The sequence below is a fragment of the Mirounga leonina genome, unplaced genomic scaffold, assembly GCF_011800145.1.
Source record: "Mirounga leonina isolate KUSES-001 unplaced genomic scaffold, KU_Mleo_1.0 Mir_125, whole genome shotgun sequence".
NCBI lineage: Eukaryota > Metazoa > Chordata > Mammalia > Carnivora > Phocidae > Mirounga > Mirounga leonina.
In genome coordinates, this window is record NW_023270305.1 from 50,940,163 (window position 1) to 50,963,184 (window position 23,022).

The window sequence follows — 23,022 nt, forward strand, 5'->3', positions numbered from 1 at the left end:
GATGCGGGACTCGATCCCAGGACCCTGGGATCACGACCTGAGCCGAAGGCAGACGCTTAACCGACTGAGCCACCCAGGCGTCCCTCTGCCAACAGTTTTAAACCCCACTCTCACTCAACCTAGTAAACTCCTCATTAAGATAGAGCTCATCCATAAGCTAGATCCTTTACTCTCACTAGTTATAACTTTGTAATTTTTAAGGAAATACAATGGAGTAGAGGATCAGTGTAAAGTGATTACCAGTGCATGACTGACTTTTTTTCATTTATTACTAGTTACGTATTATTAAAAATCTGCAAATGATTTTTAACTTTGAAAGCATGAAAAAAGAAATATTAACAACAGCAGCTAACATTTATTAAGCAGTGGGAAGGACTTCACATAACAGTATTAATTCCCATAAATATCTTGAGGTATTAGTACTAATATCCACATTTTATCATGTATATTAGTATCATTTATTTGCACTGTATTTTCCAGATGTGCAATTACTAGATTAAAAAACTTTATTTTTTAAAAAGATTTATTTACTTATTTTAGAGAGTGTATGCGTGTAAGTTGGGGGGCAGCAAAGGGACAGAGAGAGAATCTGAAGCAGACTCCCCACTGAGCATGGAGGCCTACCTGGGGCTTGATCTTATAACCCTGAGATCACCACCCCAGCCAAAACCAAGAGTCGCCACTCAACCAACTGAGCCACCTACGTGTCCCTAGGTTAAAAACTCGAAAATAATGCTCAAAGGTCTGTTTTCTTTATATAGCTAACACATTTTAATTATTTTATATTCAATGAAGGTAGAAATCAATCATTTTTAAAAATATCTTCTATAATGAGTAGCATAGGGAATATTGAAGAAATATTAGACTTGGTCCTTACCTTCAAAACATTAATATTTTTCCATGGAATTTTAGGTACAATGGGCATTTTTTTTTAAGATTTTATTTATTCACTTGAGAGGAGAGACAGAGAGAGAGCACGAGCAGGAGGGAGGGGCAGAGAGAGAGGGAGAAGCAGAGTCCCTACTGAGCAGGGAGCCTGGCGTGAGGCTTGATCCCAGGAATCCAAGACCATGACCCAAAAGCAGAAGGCAGACGCTTAACTGACTGAGCAACCCAGGCACCCCAGGGCATTTCTTTAAATACTATCAAGATGACTCCATCACATGATTAAATCATTTACACTGATTTTTCTGAATGTTTAGAATGTTTCTTCCCCCTCATCCTGCCTTTAGTGACATCTAATATCACTAAAGACCATTTCCTCATTAACCCAAAATAATTTCTTCTTCTGTTACTGATGACAGTTTTCCTTCTTATCCTAGTTTTCCTATTTATCCATAGCTTAAATAAATCTTTATGTTCCTCCTAGAACTTCTGCTTCTAGAACTTTCATTCATATTAACAAAGTGAAAGGTAATTCTGATTAGCTATACCAATACTTCCTCTATTTGGTATGCAAATAAATGTTAATTCAAATCATAATAAGAGGCAACCTCCAAAGAAATACCATTTACCTATTTAATAAATATTTATCAAATACTTGTTATATATCTTTCGTAGTACCTGCCCTCATGGCTTTATATTTTTGTGGGATAGACAAGTGAAGCATTATATAGTACATGATAACTGTGATAAGTATTATGATTGAGATATGCATTATAGGCCATGTGAAACTGGAAGAGAGGCATATAGCTCAATCTAAGGTCAGGAAGGCCTTCTGAACTTATTTAAATTTGAGCTAATACAAGACAAACAGACATTATTATCATTATTATTATTATTATAAGAGAAGAAATGGAGAACATTCTATAGGACAAAAGGGAGACAAATGAGAACAAGACACATTTGAGTAACTGCAAGTTGTTTGGGGTTTAAGATGCCAGAGGTGGAAAATGGAATGAGATGAGGTTGGCAAATGTCCTATTCTAAAGATTATTGTGATCAAACCAAAGAATGAGAACTATGGGAATCTACTGAAAAATCAAAATGTATATTTTAGAAACATCACTCCAGCAGCAACATGGTGGCAGCATTTGGAAAAAAACAGTACAGGAAGCAAGAAGATGAGTAGGTCAGCATCACCACTCCACGAAAGGAGGCAATCAATAAATATTTGCTAATTAAAGAATAAATTAAGAATAAAGATTTGGTGGTTAATTTGACATGAGGGATAGGGAAAGGAATCTAGGACAAATGTCAACTCTGTCTTGGGTGACTGTGTGGATGTATTCTATCACTGTGAGGGGGGCATGGTTCAGAACATACCAAGCTACAGGTGCCTGTGAAACTTCCCATGGAAATAATTCAACACCACAGATACTGGTCTGGAGCTTAAAATACACAATTTTGTTATGTATTTCTCCCTTTAAAAAAGCGCTTTTCAGGGCACCTGGGTGGCTCAGTCGGTTAAGTGTCTGACTCTTGATTTCAGCTAAGGTCATGAGCTCAGGGTTGTGAGACTGAGCCCCACATCAGGCTCTGCACTGGGCGTGACGCCTGCTTAAGATTCTCTCTCTCCCTCTCCCTCTTCCCCCCTCCCTCTCCAAAACAAAAATAAATAAATAAATTTTAAAAAACACTTTTCTGTTTTTTTTTTTAATTTCCTACAGCCAATGTGTTTTATAATACATAATCAGAAAAAAGTTAAAAATTTAAAAGGTTTAGGACAAAAATTTATTCCCAGAATTATTTTAAGTGGGAAACTTTCTCAGTAGTATACTACCTTGACCAAAACCCTTCCTGGCCCAATATATTTATATAATACTATATTACTTATTATAGTCTTGTTTCACCAAATATTTACACATTTGAAAAATGCTAAGAATGCTATCAAACAAATTTCTACCCCAGTGCTACTCAAATTGAGCAATAAACTTGTAGTGTAAAACTTAGTCAGCAACAGTGTGTTAGTCTGGACTTGCTTCACATTGGTGAGAATAAGAAGGAAAACTAAATTAGGGGCAGGCAATCAAAGCAAAGGGTCAAGTAATTTGAGACTCTCCTTTACTGTCAGGAAGGGAAAAGAAGATAGAAATTGACCACAAGAGATTATCACATTGAACAAAAAAGGTGGTTGGGTGGTGGCCTTAAGAGTAGGTGATGTTTTCCTTTTGAGAAAGTCTGTAGCTGAGTTAAGAAAAAAATAAACTGCCTAGAGCTAGAACATATCTGCAAATCCTGCAGCATCCTCCACTGTTCTCTCTAAAGCGTAACAAGATTCAGTACAGGCCTATCTCATTTTAAGATGGTCTAAGATAGTAACTTTTCAACTTCCTGGCAGAGATCAAGGTTCAAAAGATGTCACTTTTCTCACAGGCTCAGGTCCATAAACACTTGATTTATGGACACAACTAATGGATTTAATAATATGATTTTTAATCCCATGGTACATCACAATGGGGAAAGAAGGGGCTACTTCAAGCAGAAAAGTAGACATTGAGTAGTCTGTTCCCAGGAACTCGACACCTCCCTCTTAATTAATTAGTAAACCTTAGTGGCTTATTAATATGATCAAGTTGCTCCCAATTTTTTTTAAAAAGTCTCTCAACCATCAGCCCTTTCTAGTTTGGCCAGACTCTTTTAATCCTCACAAGAAAACAACTTTAAAACATAGTAGTCCACAATTTCTCACCTACTATTTATCCTTCAACTCACTGCACTGTTTTTATTTCCACCTTTATCCAGGCCCCTTACCAAAACTGCTCTCACTGAGTCACCATTGTATAGTCTAGATGGCAAGTATACTAGATACCTTTCGGCTCTTACCATACTTGACCTCTGTATGAATAAATGTAATTAGCCCTTCCTTCCTTGAAATTCTTTTGCCCCTTCCAGGACAATAGTACCGCCTGGTTCTCCTATCTCTTTGATAGTTCTGTCTTGGTCTCATTTGATGATAACTATTCATCCCTCTACCTCTTAAATATTAACATTCCCTAGAACTCCATCATAAGTCCTAACTTTGCTCTTCCTGGAAGAATTCATCTACTCTTCTGGCTTAACCTAAGACAGAAATGCAGATAATCCTGATATGTAGCTTGACTACTGGGTATTTTCACCCTAATGACCTGAGACATTCCCCTCACACACTTATACAAAAAATGGAATTAAGTAGCTGTATATCTATGTCATGTTCATCTTTCATCTCTGAAACAGCAGTTTTTAGCATGGCTAGGACTTAACGCATGTTGTAAATGAATGAATGAATGAACTGAATGAGTCATAATAATTGGCAGCGTATTTGAAGAGGCAGAAATATCTATTTTTTAATTATAGAAATAGTATTTTTAATCTTTGTGTTTATCTATATGTCTTTCTATGTATCTATACATATATCTATCCATATTTCATTTACCTATGGAAGTGTTACAGTTTAAGCCATCTCCCCAAAATTTGGTGGCTTAAAACAACAAATTACTATCTCTCATACTTCTATGGGTTGACTGGACTCAGCAGGGTGATTCATTACAGTTAGATGGTGGCTGGGGCTGAAGTCATTTGAGCGCTTGAACTGGGCTGGACATCCAAAATGTCTTCTTCACTTGCATGTTTGGTATTTCAGTTGAGAAAGCAGGAACAAGTGGAGGTTGGCCAGGCATAACTCTCTCCCAAAGTGTCCAGTCCACATAGCTAGTTTGGAGTTCCTCTCAGCATAGCAATCTCAGGGTGGCTGGACATTTTTTACATGGCAGCTGGCTTTCCCCTGAGCATGCTATATAAGAGGGCCAGGTAGATGACAAGAGGCACTTGATGACTTAGCTTCAGAAGTTACAAAGTGTCACTTCCACACCCAATTCTATAGTTAAAAGTAATTTACAGGGCTAGCCCAGATGTAAGAGAGGTTCTCCATCCCTGATCTCACCCCTGAGCTCTGGACTCCTTTCCAGCTGAGGACCTGATGGCTCCCCATAGCTCTCTAGTGGGTGTCCGGCACGGCCATATGACTTGTTCTAGCCAGTGAAATGCAAGGGGAAGGGACATCACTGTCCTCTTTTCCCTTTTCCATGGTGATGGGCAATGTTCCAAATACAGGTGGGTCCCAGAGAGGGAAAGGGCAGGAAGCAGAACCACGGTTAGCCCCGTAGCAGGAGCAAGAATCTGCACTGGGATCTGGGGAGGGGGGTGTTACCATAGCATAATCTAGCCCACCCTGACCACTACGTGTACCCCCACGAGGTTATGGAATCTAGTAAGGTCATAGGGGAAGCTGTTCTTTATTTTTAAAAAGATTTTGAGAGTGACAGCATGAGCAGGGAGTGGGAGGGAGGGGAAGAGGAAGAGGGAGAAGCAAGCTCCCTGCTACACAGTCCTCCATCCCAGGACCCTGAAACCATGACCTGAGCCAAAGGCAGATGCTTGACCCATGGGCTGCCCAGATGCCCCTGGGAAACTGTTCTTTAAATTGTACGCATGTGGGGCACCTGAGTGGCTCAGTGGGTTAAGGTCTGCCTTCGGCTCATGTCATGATCCCAGGATCCTGGGATCGAGCCCCCGCGCTGGGCTTCCTGCTCAGTGGGGAGTCTGCTTCTCCTTCTCCCTCTCCCCCTCCTCCTGCTTGTGTGCTCTCTCTGTCAAATAAATAAAATCTTAAAAAAAAAAAAAAAAGGGAATGAATAATAGGAAGCATGGTTCACTGGGAGACAATCTTTGGAGACTAGCTACCACACCGATCAATAAATCAGAAAGTTGGAAAGCATTTATGTTCTTACTAATCTAACATACTTACTGTAATTTTTACGTTACCTTCCAATATTTTACATATACCCATATGTGAAAGGCACAAACCTTAAATTGTATAATTCAATGAATTTTGATAAATGTATACACCTATGTAACCCAAGATCCAGAACATTTGCATCATTCCCTTGAGTTTTCTCATGTCTCTTTTCAATCAATCCCCAAACCCACAGGCTATCACCATCATACAGGATTGGTTTTGCCTCTTCTAGAACTTCACATAAATGGACTTCTTGCATTTAGCATAATGGTTTTGAAATACATCCATGATGTTGAACATAACAACTGTTCATTTTTATTGAAGGGCATTCCATTCATGAATATACAGGTGACCCTTGAGCAACATGAGTTTGAACTGTGCAGGTCCACTTATACTAGATTTTTTTTGATACATACAGTACAGTCCTATAAATAAATGTATTTTCCTTATGACTTTCCTAGTATTTTCTTTTTTCTAGCTTACTTTATTGTAAGAATACAGTATATAATACACATAAAACAAGTGTTAATCAACTGTTTATGTTATCAGTAAGGCCTTTGGTTAACAGTAGGCTATTAGTAGTTAAGTTTATGGGGAGTCAAAAGTTACAAATGGATTTTCGACTATCCCAGGAGTTGACACCCCTCACCCCCATGTTGTTCAAGGGTCAACTGTACTACAGTTTATTTTGCCACTGCCCTATTGATGTACACTGAAGCTGTTTCCAGTTTAGGGCTATTATGAAGAAAAATGCTATAAGTATTTTTGTACAAATCTTTTTGTGGACATGTGTTTTCATTTCTTTTGGATAAATATTAAGGAGTGGTATTGCTGGGTCAGAGGTAGTTTATGTTTAGTGTTATAAGAAATTCCCCAAGTGATCGTACCATTCATTTATACTCTACCAATAATGGACGAGAGTTCCAGTTCGTGCACTTGCCAATATTTAGTATTGCCAGTCTTAAATTATAACCATTCTAATGGATGTGGAATTATAATCTCATTGTGATTTTAATCTGCTTTTCCCTAATCACAAGTGATGCTGAGAACATTTTCATGTGATTATTGGCCAGTGATATAGCTTTCTTTGGGGACCACATATTCAATTTCTTGCCCATTTTCTTAAAAAATAGGGTTGGAGCGCCTGCCTGGCTCAGTCAGTAGAGCATGCATATTCGAGCCCCATGTTGGGTGTAGAGATTACTTAAAATAAAATCTTAAAAAAAATTTTTTTTAAATAGGGTTGTGTTTTCACTATTGAGATGTCAGACATTTAAAAAAATCTATTCTGAATGAAAGACATGTCAGATATCTACTTGGTGAATATTTTCTTCTAGCCTATAACATACCCTATATTTCCTCAATTATTTATTTTGATGAGCATAAGTTTTTAATTTTGATGAAGTTTAATTTATCAAAATTTTCTTTCATGTTTACTCACCTATGTCTTATGTATGAACCCTCTGCCTGCCCTCAGGTCACAAATACATTGTTCTTTTTTTTCTTTTTTCTCCCCAGAAGCCTTATTGTTTTAGCTTTTACATTTAGGTCTATGATCAACCTTGAATTAATGTTTGTATATCCTGAAAGGTAGGAATTGAAGCTCATCTTTTCCACACAGACATCTGGGTATGTCAAAATAATCTGTTGAAAACACTTCCCTTTCCTTACTGAATTATGCTGCACCTTTGTTGAAAATTAATTGACCAAGTAAGTTTGGGTCTATTTCAGAACTTTCTCTTTTGTTCTACTGTCCTATGCTAATACCACACTATACCGATTATTATCTTCAGAGTAAATCTTGCCATCAAGTAGTATTAATATTATGATGCTGTTCTTTTTCAAAATTATATCATTATTCAGGTCCTTTGCATTTCCAAATATATTTTAGAGTCAGCTTTTCAATTTCTTTTTTCTTTTTTAAAAGCCTGCTAGGATTATGATTGGCACTAAGTTGAATCTATAGATTGACTTGGGGAGGACTGAAATCTTAACAATATTGAGTCTTCTCATCTATGAACGTAGATCATTTCTCCATTTATTAAGGGTTTCTGTAATTACCTTCAATATTGTATTACAGCTTTCAATGTAGAGGTTTTTCTACATCTTTTGTTAACTTTATTTCTAAATATCTATATAATTTTTAGCCTCAACTGTGAATGGAATTATTTGGTTAATTTCATTTCCCAAATTTTGTTGTTCATATATAAAAATACAGATTTTTCTATATTAATCTTGTATCCTGTGATCTTGCTAGGATCTCCAGTATCATGTTAAACACAAGTGGTGAAAGCAAACATCTTTGCCTCATTCCCAGTCTTAGGAGGAAAGTAATCAGTATTTTACCATTACATATGATATTAGCTGTAGCTTTTCATAGATGTTCTTTATCAAAATGAAGAAATTCCCTTACATTGAAATCTTGCTGAGAAACTTGGTACTGAATTTTGTCAAACACTCCTTTATATATCTATTGAGATAATTATATGGTTTTTCTCCTTTATTCTGTTACTATGGTTAAACCAACCTCGCATTCCTAGGACAAATCCTCAGAGAATGCATATCAGTACTTAGAATATTCATGTTTTCTGGCTCCTCCCCTAAATACTGGAGAGCTTCTAACTTTTTCTTCAGAGCTCTTACTCCCATTCTGGCCCTGTCAGATGGGCTCTCAGTATCACCAGAATTCTCCTGGAGTTTCCTAGGGAGGCCTAAAGAATGTTCAGTTGTCATTAGTACAAACAAAGCAACATTAATTAAGGTTTAAGAGTGACACAAAAAGGAGGATGAATTTGTAATCTGTATCTTCTGCCACTTCTGATCTCTGAGTTTACATATTTGAATTCTAAACACTAGGAGGAGATATTCTTACTGTCTTCGGTCTCTCTTTCTAGGGTCTCAGATTCCTTTAAAGAGGAGATAGTTGTGAAACCTTACCAACTTTTTAGATCAAGGGATCATAAATGTCCCCAGCTCTCTGATTTTACCCTGTTTTCCAACCTTAATAACTAAGTAATAGATGCAGTATTCCAGAAATTTTTTTTTTAAAGATTTTATTTATTTATTTGACAGAGAGAGGCAGTGAGAGAGGGAACACAAGCAGGGGGAGTGGGAGAGGGAGAAGCAGGCTTCCCGCGGAGCAGGGAGCCCGATGCAGGGCTCAATCCCAGGACCCTGAGATCATGACCTGAGCCGAAGGCAGGCGCTTAACGACTGAGCCACCCAGGCGCCCCTATTCCAGAAATTCTTATCCTTTGCAAAGAATTCCCAAAATAGGTGGCCATTTTTATTCTATTATGTTACATAGCCCACAGCAAACCTATGATTTTGTTCATTAGTATCCTAGGTACTGGAGAGTAAATGGCCAGGTAAAAACCAGAAGCAAATTAATGGATGTATTATTCTCTGACCGGAGTCCCAAGTTCATTCTGAGAGAAGACCTATTTTTCCCCATTCATCATCCTAGTGAGCAGGACATGTAATGTCAGAGGGCTAAGGCATCCCATACTCAACTTTAGCTCTTCAAATATGAACTATTATCTCCTCTACTACCATCTATGCTTACAATTATATTCTCTGAAGTTAGCCAATATGTCACTCTTCTTCCTCCCAAATTAACTTTATAAACTATAGGAAAGGGATTAATAAACACCAGACAATAGTGCTTATGGTAAAAATGAATCTTGGCTCTCTGCTCCTCCCTGTTCGACCAAAAGACAGCCGCATCTTCTGTGCAGTACCAGTCGCGTCCCCGAGACCCGATGGTGAAGGTCGGAGTGAACGGATTTGGCCGTATTGGGCGCCCTGGTCACCAGAGCTGCTTTTAACTCTGGCAAAGTGGATATTGTCGCCATCAATGACCCCTTCAATGACCTCAACTACATGGTCTACATGTTCCAGTATGATTCCACCCATGGCAAATTCCACGACACAGTCAAGGCTGAGAATGGGAAGCTTGTCATCAATGGAAAGTCCATCTCCATCTTCCAGGAGTGAGATCCCGCCAACATCAAATGGGGTGATGCTGGTGCTGAGTATGTTGTGGAGTCCACTGGGGTCTTCACCACCATGGAGAAGGCTGGGGCTCACTTGAAGGGCGGGGCCAAGAGGGTCATCATCTCTGCTCCTTCTGCCGATGCCCCCATGTTCGTGATGGGTGTGAACCATGAGAAGTATGACAACTCTCTCAAGATTGTCAGCAATGCCTCCTGCACCAACTGCTTGGCTCCTCTGGCCAAGGTCATCCATGACAACTTCAGCATCGTGGAGGGACTCATGACCACCGTCCATGCCATCACTGCCACCCAGAAGACCGTGGATGGCCCCTCTGGGAAGCTGTGGCGCGACGGCCGAGGGGATACCCAGAACATCATCCCTGCTTCCACTGGCACTGGCAAGGCTGTGGGCAAGGTCATCCCTGAGCTGAATGGGAAGCTCACTGGCATGGCCTTCCGTGTCCCCACCCCCAACATGTCCATCGTGGATCTGACCTGCCGCCTGGAGAAAGCTGCCAAATACGATGACATCAAGAAGGTGGTGAAGCAGGCATCAGAAGGCCCCCTCAAGGGATCCTGGGGTATACTGAGGACCAGGTTGTCTCCTGCGACTTTAACAGTGACACCCACTCCTCCACCTTCGATGCCGGGGCTGGCATTGCTCTCAATGACCACTTTGTCAAGCTCATTTCCTGGTATGACAATGAATTTGGCTATAGCAACCGGGTGGGGGACCTTATGGTTCACATGGCCTCCAAGGACTAAGAGCCCCCTGGACCACCAGTCCCAGCGAGAGCAAGAGGAAGAGAGAGGCCCTCAGTTGCTGGGGAGTCCCTGCCCCAACTTACCCCCAAAACACTGAGACTCTCCCGACCTCCACCGTTTCCATCCCAGACCCCCTGAAGAAGGGGAGGGGCTTGGGGAGCCCTACCTTGTCATGTACCATCAATAAAGTATACTGTACCGAGCCAAAAAAAAAAAGAATCTTAATTTATAAACCACATCTGGATGGACTATATATCTGATGGAAGGCCACAGTTTTGGGCTTTTCTGACTGTGGAATCTTATAACTAAGCATTTCCATTACAGAGACCCTGGAAACTACACTTGTTAAACTGTTTCAAAAGATACCAGCTCTTGGGCAGCATGGATTCTAAACCTAGGCAACCCCCGCTTCTTTCTACCTATGTGGATCTCGCCTTCTTGTACCCAAGCTGTTATGTGGAGATAGAGGTCAAAATATAGCACTTGGGATGCTGTGAGGACTCCAGGGAAAAAAAAATGCTCTGCTGGCATGCTGCTGTGTTTCTGTGTTTCCAATATCCTTCTAAGTGAATCTAATGCTTAGTTTGGCTTATGTGACCTGAGTAGGTCACATAAGTCTAAATGTCTGGTTGAACCTAAGTAGAATCCTTGGTTATCTTTGCAACAGCTTTGAGTATCCTGGTATCTTTCTGGTATTTCATAATGTCTGCGTTTCTCCAATGATGCTTTGCTATAAACTGCTTCAGCTGAACCTGACTTTCTGAGTTGTATTCAACAGGACATTGTTATTTATGGAGGAATCTTTTTCTCTTCTTATTGATATGTATTCAGAAATTCAACAGGAATCCCAAAGATGGTCATATTGCCATATAGTGGTTCACACATTCTGAGGTTGCTGATTGTTTTAAAACCATGTATGTTTTCTAATACTGGCTATAATAAACTTTCCCATTAATAGGCTTTGTTTCTCCATCTCCAAGGTCTATTATTCCCTCTATATTTCAGTGATTCTTCTAATTGTAATTCAAAATTTCCTTGCCCGTTTACTGGTGCTACACCTCTTAGTAGAATGCACCTGTACATAACAGTATCAGTAAAAGGTTTCTGTTTAAGATCCAGTTCCAAAATATGTTTCCAGTTAACAGCGAATTTTGTCTCAGACAGAACAGGGTAGGGATTTTTGATCAATCCAAGTATAGATATCATGAATTTATATTTACCTTATAGCAAAGACTGTAATTTCAGAAGATAATATCTGTTAATTACTATTGCTCTAACAGCAATATTCCATAAGAAATCACTGACTGAACGAATAGCCTCTAGGTATCAATCTAAGGTATCACAAAATAATTGTAACAGTCTGTTCCCCCAAGAAGTTTGCAGCTTAGTTGAGGAAATAGTATATCCATATAATTTTTATTGATATGTGATTGCATTTTATGCATTTACATTGCAGTATAAAGATATAATAGAGGCAAAATTTAAGATAATGATTGCTTCCTCCATAAACATTCTGTCAGCAATTTCAAAACTGCGGGAAGAGCAAATATAAGCTGTGTTTAAATTACTGCCACTTTAACTGGTAAATAAAAATACCCAACATACTTTATTTGTACCATGTTTATAAAATGCATTCATTTTATTTAGTCTTAACCTATTGCTTTAACATTACTGTTGTTAAATTTTAATATATTTTTAACTATCTTAAAACTTCTTTACCAAAACATTTTTAGAGTGGTAGTGTTGATGCTAAAAAAAATTCCTGAAAGATAATAAGTTTGGAATGGAATTTACATGTGCTAAAAAATGCAACTAAGGAAGCCAAACAACTGCCATAACATGCAGTTGGTGCTATTAATTTAAGTGACTGTATGCTGCAAATATAATAGAGAAAAAAAGTAACATCAAAGCAAAAATATGCTACAATGACTGTGGATTAACTTAAGAGCATGCATCTAATCACCACTGTCCCCACCTACCCTGCTCCCTCAACACACATTTTGCATTCATTACTTTTGGAAAACTAGACTTGAATTATTTAAGGTTTGAATTATGTCTCCTCCAGATCACATGCCTTCCATAAAATGGGACCACTCTACCCTGAATAAATGAGTAAAGGTCAAATAAATGGAACAAGATAATAAGCCAGAGTGATCAGCATGGGCTATAACAGAAGATGGAAGTCCCCTCATTGATTTATGGCCTTTCAGTTAACACATCTTAAATTCTCAGTATGTTCCAGACAATGTGCCAGAAGCTAGTGATGAAAAAATGATTAGAACGTAGCGTCTACCTTGAAGGAATTTCAGAAAATGGGGAAAAGAAATACATAAATAAATAATAACACAAAATAGTAAAATTCCAAAGAAATCTTGCATCATCACAAGTTGCATTAAAACAACTTCTTTGATTATGGTCAGAGAATTTTAGGCTATCTAAAAGAAAGTTTTTCCTCCTACAAGAATTTTAGAAAATAAGGTGTATGTGTATGATTTAGTCAATAAAGGTGACTATGGTTGAAATGTTTGTGTCCCCCCAAAATTCATATGTTGAAATCTTAATTCCCAGTGTGATGGTATTAGGAGGTGGGACCTTTGGAAGAGGATTAGGTCACGAGTGCAGAGCCTTCATGAATAAGATTAATGCCCTTCTAAAAGGGGCCCCAAAGAGATCCCTTGCCCCCTTCCACCACGTGAGGAATACAATGAGAAGTCTGTGACCCAGAAGAGGGCCCTCATCCAACTGTGATGGCACCTTGATCACAGACTTCCAGCCTCCAGAACTGTAAGAAATAAATTTCTGTTGTTTATAAGGTACCCATCTATGGTATTTTGTTGTAGCAGCCCAAACAGACTAAGATAAGGGTTTAGTTATAAAATCTAATTATTACTGAATATTTTCATTATATCTATCAAAAATAATGTCCTTTCTTTTCCTTTCAATACCAGCATAAAACTTCTGACATATTGTTATCACCTTTCTTTTTTCCCACGGCTGTGATCAAAACAGTACAACACTGCTCAAAACAGCTATGAAAATAAGTGGGTTTTTTAAATTCCTACTTATGGTACTAGTGTCTAATTGAGATTTAGTTTTAACAAAAAGCCTACAAAGAACAAACCATATTCTCCAATTAAAAGATCAAAATATATCCCTCTGCAGTTATAAACACTCATGCTGTAAGAAAATGCCTACATTTGTAAATAGTACAACAGTGGCACCGGGGCTGGAATGGTCAAGCTTAAGTGGGCATGAAAGGTTTCCAAGAGTATGTGTCAATAAAATTAAAATTTGGAAGATAGGTAAAAAGTCACTGGCGGTGGTAGAGGAAGGTTACTAACTTATCCTTCCTGAAGTACTTCAGCTAGCCAAATAAAACAAAGAACTCAAAGATAGGTAAGACATGGCATTTTTCAAAAGTATTTTATAGTTGTTGCTGACATCAGTTGTAAACATAATACAGATGTCTGCATATATTACTAAAAAAAAACCCCAAAATATTATTGAAATAAAAATAATAGCCAGGAAAGGCTAGAGGGAGGGGTTTAAATAAAGAGAAAATAATATTGAATCTCTCATCTTACAAGAGGTAAGTCAACACATTCTGTTTCATTCATTTATTTATTTTTTAAAGACTTTATTTTTAAGTAATCTCTACATGCAACATGGGGCTCGAACTCATAACCCCGAGATCAAGAGTAACACGCTCTACTAAATGAGCCAGCTAGGTACCCCTGTTTTATTTTTAATGTTAGTAGAGAAATATAGGTTCATTTATTTATTCATCTGGCTTATTTATCTTAGAGGCTAGTATACTAAAATGAAAACAGAATGTATAACTTCCAAATTACTCTATTAAAAAATGCTTAAATAAAGGACATTTGAGAATGGCAAAATTTAAGGGGTGGATGGGAAAAAAATAATATGAAAATTCCCAAATAAAAGTATAAATAAAGTAATGTAAGTGAAATTAAGTATGCAGTTATCAAAAAATATAACTATTAAGGTATTAAGGGCAAAGAATATAAAGACAGATAAACCAAATACTGTTTATAAGAGAAGTACTTAATGCAGTAAAATAAAAAGAAAGTGATAAATACAGCAGGAAAATACAAATATAAAAAAAGCATGACTTACAAATATTAGCATCAGGCAAAATTTCTGGGCAAGAGGCATTAAATGGGGCAAAATGATCAAATTACAATCCATAATGAAACTATTAGAAAATTAATTTTTATGCACCAAAGAATTTAGCATTGAAATTCTCTTTCACAGATGAGCTATACAAAAAGAATAAGAATAAATGTAGTGATCTGAAGGGGTACATGCACCCCAATGTTTATAGCAGCAATGTCCACAATAGCCAAACTATGGAAATTCGAGCCAAGATGTCCATCAGCAGATGAATGGATAAAGAAGATGTGGTGTATGTGTGTATATATATATACACACACAAACACACACAATGGAATATTATGCAGCCATCAAAAAAAAACCCAAAATCTTGTCATTTGCCACGACATGGATGGAACTAGAGGGTACTATGCTAAGCGAGTAAGTCAATCAGAGAAAGACATGTATCATATGATCTCATATGATATGAGGAATTCTTAATCTCAGGAAACAAACTGAGGGTTGCTGGAGTGGTGGGGGGAGGGAGGGATGGGGTGGCTGGGTGATAGACATTGTGAAGGGTATGGACTATGGTGAGTTCTGTGAATTGTGTAAGACCGTTGAATCACAGACCTGTACCTCTAAAACAAATAATACATTATATGTTAAAAAAAAAAAAAAAGAGGATAGTAGGAAGGGAAAAATGAAGCGGTGGGGGCGGGAATCTGAGGGGAAAACAAACCATGAGAGACTATGGACTTTGAGAAACAAACTGAGGGTTCTAGAGGGGAGGGGGGCGGGGGATGGGTTATCTTATAGATAGAATGAGTTTTCAACTTTGCAAAAAAAAAAAAAAAAAGATAAACTTCTAGCTTAGTGCTAATAAAACCAACCTGTAATTTTTGCTGCCTTTTCCTCTTGGTTCACTCGGTTCTCATCATCTTCTTCATTATCTTCTTCAAAGTCATCTAAATTGCCAATGTCAGCCTGCTTCATACTCATCAAACTAGCCAAACTTTGCATGTCTTCATCCCTACATGAATGATTTAAAATTTAATACACAGCTCATGAAATGACATTGAGAAAAGACTGCTTAAGAAAATAATAATATATTCCTTCTTTCTATATGTTAATGAGCCTTTTTAAACAGTTGCCCAAGACTACTGAAAAATCTAAATACTCCTATTCATTAATTTTTAAATGGTATATTTAAATAGTAAAAAGCAAACTGGATTAAAAACTAACTTGTTAAGAGTTAGTTTAACTCTGTGCTGCAGATCTGTGGAAGACTAAAATTTTCTTCATAGGATTAAAGTGTGGTTTCCTAATCATTAAACTTGGAAATAAAAACTTGTTTCATAAAACAGTGAGACAGTTTGCAAATCATTGAGATCTAGACTTTAAAAGTTCAAACTTTCAAAATAAATTAGAATAGAAATTCTTAATCTGAAATCCATGAACCCTTTTGGTTTGGTGAAGAGGAAGAAAAAGAAATGGTAAACCCCTGTAAATTATATTTAAATCTTGTTTAAATGTGCATTTTTCTCAAAGGGGCCATAACTCCCCAAAAGTTAAGGAACTACTGCAACAGAAAAAAACACCTTCAAGTCAGCATTTTTAAAAATTACAAGATGAAAAATGACCTGGGTTAATTATAAGTTAAATACCATATATTTGATAAAATGTAAAAATGTCTTTATTTTGAAGTATTTTAAATATATTTTAAGTATTCTACACATCAAATAATTTAAGTCTTCTCTATTATTTTCACCTTAAATTTCAAATAAACTACAGTGAATAAAACACATTTCTAATATATTATATACAAACGAAATTTCAATCTGATATACTTCCTTAAAATTCAGAAAGCCAAATTAAGATGCCATTTCTCATGTTCTTACCACAATAAAATAAAAAACAACAAGAAAACTCTTTTGTAAAGAAATGTTCATTAATATTCACTTATCTCCTAAATATAGTACAACTTTGCAGACTAAACAGGCTTTTGAATTTTCTCTCACGTAAGTTTAGAGTTAACCAAATCATTTCCCCTTTTAAAAATAAATGTAGTGACACAAAGTCTGCATAAACAAAAAAAGTTGTATTACCTTATAGGAATGCCTTACAAATTGCTCACCTACCAATGGGGGATAATTTCAAGATACAGCATTATTCTTGAAATGTTAACTTGCTTAATTTTACTTCTTTAATTTCCTCATATTTTGGATTTTGGCCTTGAACAATTTTCTCTGTCAAAGTTTAGGAAGCAAGGCGTGTGGAGGTAGAGAGGGAGTTTAGGGTGTTTTGAGAGAATTTTCCACTGGAATTGAGACATTTGGTTCAACTGAATTCCTCTCACCCAGATTCTCCCGTGGATGGTGCTGATTCACTTACAGACGCTGCCCAGTGGAAAGGAGTCCACAAAGGATCTTCTCTGATTTTGTTTTCTCTCTTCTTCCTGTGTTTCCTTTCCTTTCATTTTGGCTTTAACTTCAGGGTAAGGTCTTTATTTTTAATTTCTCAGTATTTAAGACTAAAATTTAAGGTGCTGAGATGAAAGACTGATTGCTTCCATTCTGTACTGTCTCTCTGTTACTATACTCACTCAAAAGCCAACTTTCCAGAGATGAGGCTTACCGTTATCTATCAAGTCATTTGCTGCCCTGTAGATGAGTGCCAAATCTCATTTTGACTGATGCACAGAAGCCAGTCTAATCAGTTAAGTGAACATGGTCAATTATAGTAAACACATTCCACTGGCTCAAATACATTTACATCTGTGATTTAGATTGGATTGAAATGTTCATAGCTAGCTTCTTCCTCTCACCTTTTAAGTCTAAGCTTAGACTTTCCATTTCTTGCCTTCCTGATCTTCTCCAAGCAGGCACTAACCCTTTCATTATACCCCCAACATGCACTCATGCTTGACTTGACTGTATGCAACAACCATAGTGCATGTTACTTTTTTTCCTGTTCCAGGTGTGTTTACCCTCAGGAGACCAAAACTGGTGCAGGAACTACCTTCTTGCAACCCCTGTTCAGTGCTTAAGAAGTGATTTTTGAAATGAATAATTATAGCCAATTGTACTCTGCTCTATAATTTTTAGAAGGCTGGGCCAAAGAACATGAATTGGGGAAAGTTCCTTTAGTTCTTTTATTCCTCTTGTCCTAAAATTTTCATTTTGCGTTACTCTTCCATCTCAGCTTCATCGAACAGCTCTACAAATTAACTGTCTGTACTTCAGAGTACAATTACTTACAATGAAGACAATGAAATACAAAACAATCACGTATGATACCCTATAACATACAATTTAAAATTTGGAACTTGCTATAGTCACTTTTATATTACTGTTCATTCTCTAGAGTCAAGAGACTATAAATAACAAGGAGTTCACTTAATTCAGCCTCTGAAGCAAAGAATGGCGAGAATGACTGGTATGCAGTAGGATATTCCCCACTGTTGCCCGTCTACTGAGTCAAAAGCTGTTGACATACAGTTTTAAAATACACTCAGGAGCAGCTTGTCTTCTTGACAAAAGAAACTTACGTGGCTTTTCCTTCCCGAAGGAAAATGCAAGATAATGAAAACTGGAGGGTGGCAGATACAACTTTTTTAGACAATGGCTTGAATTTCAACTTGACGTCAGTCTGCGTTGGCATAGGGCTTGCATACTGTTTCATGTTGATGCTGCTAGTAGCAAGAGCTTTCCTTCGACCGGAAGGGGATTCCTGGAAGATAAAAAATAATTCGGAATTTTGGGGTTCTTTATTTTACAGCCAAGTATTTCAAAATAGCATTTTAATAACATGATTAAATAACCGTTGAAATTTCCTTCCCTAATGAATTCCTATAACACAATATTGAAATAAAATTGTGATGGAGTTATATTACAACTTTTATATCTTTAAATAAGATAGAACTTTTGTATCTTTAAAAACTGGAGAGAGCTGGCCCAGGCAGAAATAAAGATAAACTAAAACAACCCTAAATATCTCAGGAAAGAAAAAGCAAGGAATGCAAACTAGGACAGAAAGTGTCCAGAGTTCCTCTAAAAAGAGGATCTAGCACAGAGATAGGCATCAAAAGTACTCAACAACTGTTCTCCTTCCTTTCATTCTATTTAATGTAACCTAATGATATTTCTCCTTTTTGAATGCTTCCAATTTTTTATGGAATTCCCAGCCTCTATGGCATTCTAACCTCATTTTTACCTACAGGATCTGAGTTCTATTTATCCCCTAATTTGAGCCTTATTTCTTCCCAGGGGCTTTTCTGATCACTCCACTCTACAGTTCTGTTTCCTTCCCCTCAGGTCACATTCATCAAGGAAGAAACCGCTGGTTTCTCTGAGGCCATGTCTGTGGCAGACACTGCCAACTGACTCTAGCAGGTCTCAAAATCCTCCACACAGCTATTACCAATTCCCCAGAAATGAATACAAAATGAAACCTATTAGCTATCAAGGGTACTTAACATTCTAGTAATAAGCTATCTCGTTTCAAAATTATTCTTTACAGAATAATAGCCTAGAAGAACAATGAAAACAAAACAGCAAAATAATGCTTAGGCATTAACTATGTATAAGACACGTTGTTGATTCAGGAGAGATATGATGACGATTAAGACATAATCCCTGACTATGTGTTCTAATGGCAAGGGGACATTTTAGATGAAGATAATTTGTAAATAATGTAAATGAGAGGTCATATGCCATCACTGATGTAAACCAGAAGTCATATACCAGCATTCCTTAGGATCTACTGGTCTGGGAGTTCAGATCTAAAATAAGGCCTAATTTTCAAGCTGTGTGACCTTGAGTAAGTAAACTTGAGCCTCACTAACCTTCCGTATAAAATAAGGAGACTAATCAGAAATCCATTTAAGCTCTACAATGGTTTTCTATAAAATTATTCAATTTTCCAACCAAGGCAGGAAAAACTACCATTAACCTTTGAATTATTATTTAATAAATCTTTATTTTGTCTTATGATTGACAAACCTGCCTAAAATAAAGATCACTAATTTAATCAAAACATTAAACCAGCCTTTTAGAAAAAACTGACATTTCTGCCAGCAGGACAAGTAAAAATGTAATGTAGCATCCCTAAAGAATACCTTGTTTTAAAATGTGGCCTTATCTGTCAGATTATGCACAGCAATATTATACAGAACTATTAGTGCATGTAGATACCTTATGAATGAATTTCAAAAATGCATCAAGCACTTGAGAAGGATTTAAGCCCTCTCAGAAGAAATACTTAAGAATATGCAAATACCCTCAACTGAATTGAGTTGAACATATGTGACTATCCCAAACAATACATGTGTTCTTTCCCTGGTCGCTACTGTCAATCAAAAAATAAGATTAAGGTCTAAAGTTCTGACAATGTGCAAAATGAAAAAGTATGATCAGGTAGTATCAATTTATTACACTGATATGAACAATAATCTCTTATTGTACCTTTAGAATAGCTAACAACTTATAGGATTTAAAGCCTCTGTTTTGGAAGCATGACATACAAACAACCACATATTATTTTCAGATTTTGTTAAACAAATCTGTTTCACAAAGTATGACACTGATCCTTTAGTAATAATTATTTAATTTTATAAGCAAATAAACTATAAAAATTAAGATAACTTGGAAATGAGCATAATTTTGAAAGCCCAATTTAAGGATAATTCCTACAAAATCTAGAGTTTTGATGATTAACATTCAAATTCATTTTTTATTTTTTATTTTTTTAAGATTTTATTTATTCATTTGAGAGACAGACAGACAGACAGAGCATAAGCAGGGGAGAAAGGCAGAGGGAGAAGCAGACTCCCTGCTGAGCTAGGAGCCCAACGTGGGGCTTGCACGACCTGAGCTGAAGGCAGACCTTAACCATCTGAGCCACCCAGGCGCCCCTTCAAATTCATTTTTTAGATAAAAACTGTATAGACAAACAATGAATCATGGAACACGACATCAAAAACTAATGATGTAATGTATGGTGACTAACATAATATAATTAAAAAAAAAACTGTGTAGAAAAGGTTTTTTGCTGAACTCAAGGAGTTTTAAGTTTTTGGTAAATCAGCGTCTCTGAAACGACAGAAAATAAAGGCTACTGAATTCTAAACTTAATTAGCTGTACCACTGAATTAAGTATTTACTTGCTCAGCAACAATGAAAATAGCCCTTTGTAAGGTCTGGACAGGTGAACAGAACAGAGCTCTTTTGAGTCTACAATATCCATTCCTATTATTAACACAGTATCTCGCTAGAGTCTGCTGGGAAAAGAAGTCTGAATGGTATTTCTAGTAAGTCTTCACCAAGCTCACATATTGTTTTCCTCTTTAAAATTAGCTGTATCATAGAAAAGATAGTTAAAAAGAACAGTAATGAGAAAAATATAAGGATCTTTCACAGCTCTAACCCCACCTCCATGAATCTTCACTTTTTACAACCGAGTTTAAATCTTTACCCACCCAAAATTGATATCATTGCTATCAACAGTTCTATAAAGAGGAATGAAGTAAGTGATTGCAGTTTTGAGATGAACATGTCTTTTGCATCCTATCATCCTTCCAGAAAGGAGTAGGGGCCAGCCAGGCAGAAAGAGTTTAGAGAGAATTACTCTTAGTGCTGCCAGAGTCCTAATGTTATTTCATGTCATATGCAAGGTGGACGAAAGGACAGAAATAAGAAAAAAAAATAGTAAAGGAACTCTGAGAGAAAGAAAGTTAGATGACAAAAGTCAGTAAGAAGTGAGCGTTCACATATATGTAAGACTAAGTTTCTGTCTCTGGGCCTACGTTTATACATGTTTGTATGTGAATCTGACAGTATTTGAGGAATTACTTCAAAACTCCTAAAGCTGAAGTTCTTAAATTTTAGTGTTTACTAAAAAACAAAAAACTAGGAGAGCTTTAGACAATCTAGATAACTGGATCCCACCCCCAGAGATCTTAAATTAGTAAAACCAGAGATGGGCTCAGGAATCGGCTGCATTTCTAAAAATAGTAAGTACCTCTCTTCTCTACTCCCATCCCGCCCCACCCACACCCACACCACTACTACCAGGTGATTCTAATCCAGTTAATCTAAAATCACACTTTCAGAAATACTTCCCCTAAGGAAGTTCTTACATAATACAATCATTTTACTTAAGAAATCTCACTCTCATTTTTCCTAAGTACTCTTCTGTAATAAAAAAGACTTGGCTGCGGTGTCTGGGTGGCTCAGTCATTTAAGCATCTGTCTGCCTTTGGCTTAGGTCATGATCCTAGGACCCTGGGTTCAAGCCCGGTGTTCCCTCTCCCTCTGCCCCTCCCCCAACCGGTGCGTGTGCACGCGCTCTCTCTCTTACTCTCTCTCTCTCAAATAAATAAATAAAATCTTAAAAAATAAAACTTAGCCTTTATATTTCCATTTCTTTGAAATCCAGCCTGTTGTAGTTGTAATCAGGCAAACCAGCATCTGAACGTCACACCAGCATTTATTCACTAAACTTTGGCCTATTTCTTCACGTATCTGAGCCTCATTTTCACAATATCATCTTGGCAAATATTTTTAAAGTTTGGACAATACCAAGTGTTGATAAAAAAGAGGGACAATGCAAACTTTCTTACACTGCAGGAGGGAGCTTCAATAGATACAGCCACTTTGTAAAGTAAGTTGACATTACTTTGTAAAGTGGAACACATGCATTATCTTACAACTCAGTAATAACTTCCATCCTAGAAATATGTCCTAGAGAAATTCTTGCAATGATATACTGAAACATCTAGTAGGGTTTTTAGCAAATACTAGGTGCTTAATAAATAGTATTTATTGTGAATATTTGTTGACCAATTAACCTGGTTTATTACATTAATATTATAAATAGTCCATCCAGGATCACCAATCTTGAAATCAGAAATATAAATAAGCATGTAACTCAGTGAGGATGTTTTTTTTTTTTTTAAGATTTTATTTATTTGTTTGAGAGAGAGAGAGAGTACAAGCAGGGGGCGAGTGGCAGGCAGAGGGAGAGGGTGAAGCAGGCTCCCACTGAACAAGGAGCCCGACGTGGGACTCAATCCCAGGACCCCGGGATCATGACCAGAGCTGAAGGCAGTCACCCAACCGACTGAGCCACCCAGGCGCCCCCAGGATGTTTACTTTAGAGTAATGCAATTATGTTACTAAAATTCATGCCTGGGACCCCTACATTCTTACCAGACCTAAAAAAATTCTCCACTTTAATGTTCCCTCATTGCTATTCAGGTGATAACAATACAAGCAATAGGTGAATAAATGTTTTCACTGTATAGCATAAAAGAGAAAAAAATTATAATCACTTTATTAGTAAAGAATGAACTGATTATAAAATAAATAAATACATTTTTGTGAGATTCAGGGCTTCTTTATATTTTTAAACATTACAGATTTTACCAAAAAA

The 23,022-nt window shown here is 37.1% G+C and overlaps 1 protein-coding gene and 1 pseudogene across 5 annotated transcripts in view; one reads left to right on the forward strand and one right to left on the reverse strand.

Moving 5' to 3' along the window:
* EHBP1 (EH domain binding protein 1) overlaps nt 1-23,022 on the reverse strand; it is a 436,421-nt gene that overhangs the window by 192,800 nt on the left and 220,599 nt on the right. For all 5 annotated transcript variants that reach the window (XM_035001458.1, XM_035001456.1, XM_035001454.1 and 2 more), the window contains 2 exons: nt 18,140-18,321; nt 15,483-15,622 (listed from right to left, as the gene is read on the reverse strand). In XM_035001458.1, coding sequence (XP_034857349.1) covers nt 15,483-15,622; nt 18,140-18,321 — 322 coding nt within the window. The remainder of the gene's footprint in view (nt 1-15,482; nt 15,623-18,139; nt 18,322-23,022) is intronic.
* LOC118008073 lies at nt 9,463-10,476 on the forward strand (annotated as a pseudogene).